General features: G+C 55.0%; 1 protein-coding gene across 1 annotated transcript; it reads right to left on the reverse strand.

The window, feature by feature from the left end:
• Positions 1-715: 715 nt before the first annotated feature.
• On the reverse strand, positions 716-2,437 carry LOC119272669 (cytochrome P450 CYP99A1-like). Its single transcript, XM_037554109.1, has 2 exons — positions 1,555-2,437; positions 716-1,470 (listed from the first exon to the last, which is right to left on the reverse strand). The coding sequence occupies exons 1-2, from the start codon at positions 2,275-2,277 to the stop codon at positions 838-840; spliced, it is 1,356 nt and encodes a 451-aa protein (XP_037410006.1). The 5' UTR covers positions 2,278-2,437; the 3' UTR covers positions 716-837.
• Positions 2,438-3,646: the final 1,209 nt, after the last annotated feature.

Raw genomic sequence — 3,646 nt, forward strand, 5'->3', positions numbered from 1 at the left:
GTGCAATGTAGCAAAAAATGCCACACCGGTTGTAGCAAATGGAGACACCGATTGTAGCAAATTGTGATGCCGGTTGTAGCAAAAGCCGGAGCCGGTCGTAGCAAAAAATGAAGTCTGTTGTAGCAAAAACCAAGTCGCCGCACGCGCTATAGCTTCGCTCGACGCTAGTTGCAGCTTTCTGGGATGTGGTTGTAGCATTCTCTGCTTCCGTTGTAGCAAAAACCAAGTCGGCGCACGCGCTGTAGGTTTGCTCGACCGTGGTTGCAGCTTCCTGTGAGGTGGTTGTAGCATTCTGCGCTGAGTTTGTAGCAAAACGTGAGGGTCATTACAGCTTCAAGGGTTTGGAACAAAAAAAGGTATGGCCGTCGTCGAGGGGCGCATCTCCGGTGTGAATGGATGTAGGAGCCGTCTGGCCCTGGTGTGGAGGATTTGTGGACGGGGAGGTGCACGCTCGCCGGGCGGAGAAGAAGGAAGGGAGGAGGGCTCTGCGGGAGGAGGCGTTGCGCGCGAGAGAGAGAGGGGAGAGAGAGAGATGCAGGGGAAGGACGATACAGGAGGTGGAAGAAAAGACGGAGAAGACACGCACACACGTGAGCAGGGCCCACATCCCACGTGTCGCCAACCGAATCGTTGCGAGGGAGTGCGCGTGGACGCGACCGGCCGAAGCTCCGTCCCAAAACGTTTCCCTATGTGAATTCGAATAGTGATATTTATATTTATCCAACGGTATAACACAATAACGCAAGCCCCAAAGTGAACCATATGAACACATATAAAAAGGAAAGTTAACCATGAAAAGTACGTAGTATACAACGATGAGAGCTGCGTGCTCAGCCTTCAGATTTCCACGGGAAGCTCCCTGTACGGCGACGCCAACAGGTGCAGCTGGTTTTTCCTCCTCGCCGTCGAGCCGACGATCATGTCTTCGAGCTCATCCGGCCGCATTCCGTTGGGGAGGCTCCAGTTGAAATAGTAGAGAAGTCGCGCAACGATGAGCTCCAACACGGCGAGCCCGAAGGTGTCTCCAGGACACATCCTCCTCCCGCTACCGAACGGGAGGTACTCGAACTGCAAGCCTTTGAGGTCCCCCGCCGTGCCGCCGTCGAACCTCTCCGGCCTGAACTCCTCCGCGTCGGGCCATTGCTCGGGGCTCCGCGCCATCGCCCACGCGTTGACGATGACCTTGGTTCCCTTGGCGACCTCGAACCCACCGATGTCGCAGGTCTCCCCGCAGAGGCGGGGGAGAAGGAGCGGCAGCACCGGGTTCAGCCTCAGGCGGCCCTCCTTGATCACCATCTTCATGTAGCGTAGCTTGTCGATGAGACCCTCATGGTCGTCCGGGCTCTTGCCGTCGAATGTTCGTCGAACCTCAGCCTGCGCTTTGGCCATCGCATCGGGGTTCCTCATGAGCTCCGACATGATCCACTCGGCGGCCGACGACGTTGTCTCCGTGCCTCCGGTGAGCATGTCCTAAACCACGACGAACATGTATGACTCAAAGAAGAGAAAACGCCGGACATGGTTTAATTTGAGAGCATATATGTCACCACTTACCAATAGGATTGCTTTGATGCTTGTCATGCTGATGGGGACCTCAAGCTTCCCCTCATCCTTGATCCGAAGCAAGACACTCAGGAGGTGTTCTTCTTCATCTCCGGTGGTCTTCGACGTCGTTGCTGTCTTCTTTTTCTCTGCTCGATGTGCCTCGCACTCAGCGATCATCTTGTCAAATATGGCGTCGAGCTGACGGCGCGTTCGCCACAGCCGGCGTGTCAGCCCAGTGGCGACGTCCACGAACCACAGAGACGGGAAGAGGTCCCCGGCGCTGAAACCCCCGCCTTCTTTCACAGCCACTCCGACGACCGGCATGTACTGCTCCTGGAGTTCCTCGCCACACAGCCGGCCGAACGTCGCCTTTGCGGTGATCGAGATCGAGCTCGAACAGAGGCAGAGCAGCCTCCCGAGGTTGACCGGCTCGCCGCCTCGGCCCGCGGCGCCGACCTTCCTCATGAGGGAGCGGGTCTCGCTGTCCCGGACAGGCGCGAGCTGCCGCACCTTGTGCGCGCTGAGGAGCTCGACCATGCAGAGCTTGCGCAGCATCCGCCAGTACGGGCCGTACGGCGCGAAAGCGATGTCCATGTTCCCGTAGAGGATGATGTCCGAGGTGAGCATGCTCGGCCGCGACGCGAAGGTGAGGTCCTTGTCCCGGAGCACCTCCTGCGCCGCCGCCGGAGAGGAGATCACGACGGCGTCGACTTGGCCCAGCCGCAGGGACATCACCGGGCCGTGCTTCCTGGCCAGGTCCCGTAGCGCCGCCTGCGGCTGCGAGGTGAGGAGGTGGAGAAGGTTGCCGATCAAGGGGAGGCACCATGGACCTGGAGGCCGCTTCTTTTTGGATCTGCGGCTAAGCAAGGACGCAAGGATCACCAGTGAGACGACGGAGAGGAAGACGGTGGCTGCGCTTAGCTCCACGTGGATGTCTTGGCTTGGTTTGTTTTGCTGAGGACGAACAGCAAGACAATGCTCTTGCAGTTTCATAAGCCTTGCGATGTCTGGCGGTATCACCTGTCAACTGCACTATGGTAGTATGAATTAAATTCAAATATAATTTATAGGTGCATGTGGAAACATACCATTCTTTTATCTAACATGTGGAAAGCAAATGACAATAAAAAACATTTGAATTTATGAAAGTACATACTTTCGAGTTGGATATACTAACAAATTGTCCGTGCATTGCATGATTCAAAGTACAAAAATACATGTGCACAAACTTAAAGGAAAAACACTCTAGTTTTTATGGTCTTTTGTCCATGAGGCTCTAGGACCTGATGTTCTCGGACCTGACTCTGGAAAGCCCTAGACCTGGCAGGGTTTCTTGAAACTCAGATCAACCGGACCGGAAGGAGGAGACGCCGCTTCTGGTTAGTGTTTATGGCGATGACCTGGACCATCTGGAGGACACCTAACAAGATGGTATATCGGTCTTCTTACGGCGGGCCTCTGACTCTACATTTAAACTCTTGGCTTTTTCGCAGCTCTGACACATGCTCTTTAGAGCATCTCCAACAGGCGTCGGACGCGCCGCGCGTAAAAAACAGATTTGCCGCGCGCGCATCGCCTGATTTGGCACGGCGCGCAGCGCTGGCTCCAGCAGACGCGCTAAAATGCAGCGCGTGTGCGCCGTTCCAGCAGCGCGCTAAAATGCAGCGCGCGCGACAACATTTTCGGAAGCATAAAAATAAAGATAAATTGCATAGATAAAAAATGAAGATAAATTGCATAGATAAAAAACAATACAAAAGTATTTTACATCGATGCAACTAGATAGATAGTTCGAAAACATAGATAGATAGAACTACGGTGCAACTAGATAGAAACTACTACGGCATACTAGATAGAAACTACTCCAAATCGCTACCACCACCATCACCATCATCATCCTCGTTGGTGTTGTCCGAGGTATCGAACCAAATGTCGTCCCAACGTTTATCGTCTGACGTGAAGATCGACCTCCCACCTGCTGAAACGATGTCGCACTGCGCATTCACCAATGCCTTCCGCCGACGCCGGTCCGCCCGCTCCGCGCGGCGCCTTGCCGTCCTCTCCGCCCAGTAGGCACGCTCGTCGGCGACGTCCTCCGGGT

The sequence above is a fragment of the Triticum dicoccoides genome, chromosome 3A (assembly GCF_002162155.2).
Source record: "Triticum dicoccoides isolate Atlit2015 ecotype Zavitan chromosome 3A, WEW_v2.0, whole genome shotgun sequence".
Classification (NCBI taxonomy): domain Eukaryota; kingdom Viridiplantae; phylum Streptophyta; class Magnoliopsida; order Poales; family Poaceae; genus Triticum; species Triticum dicoccoides.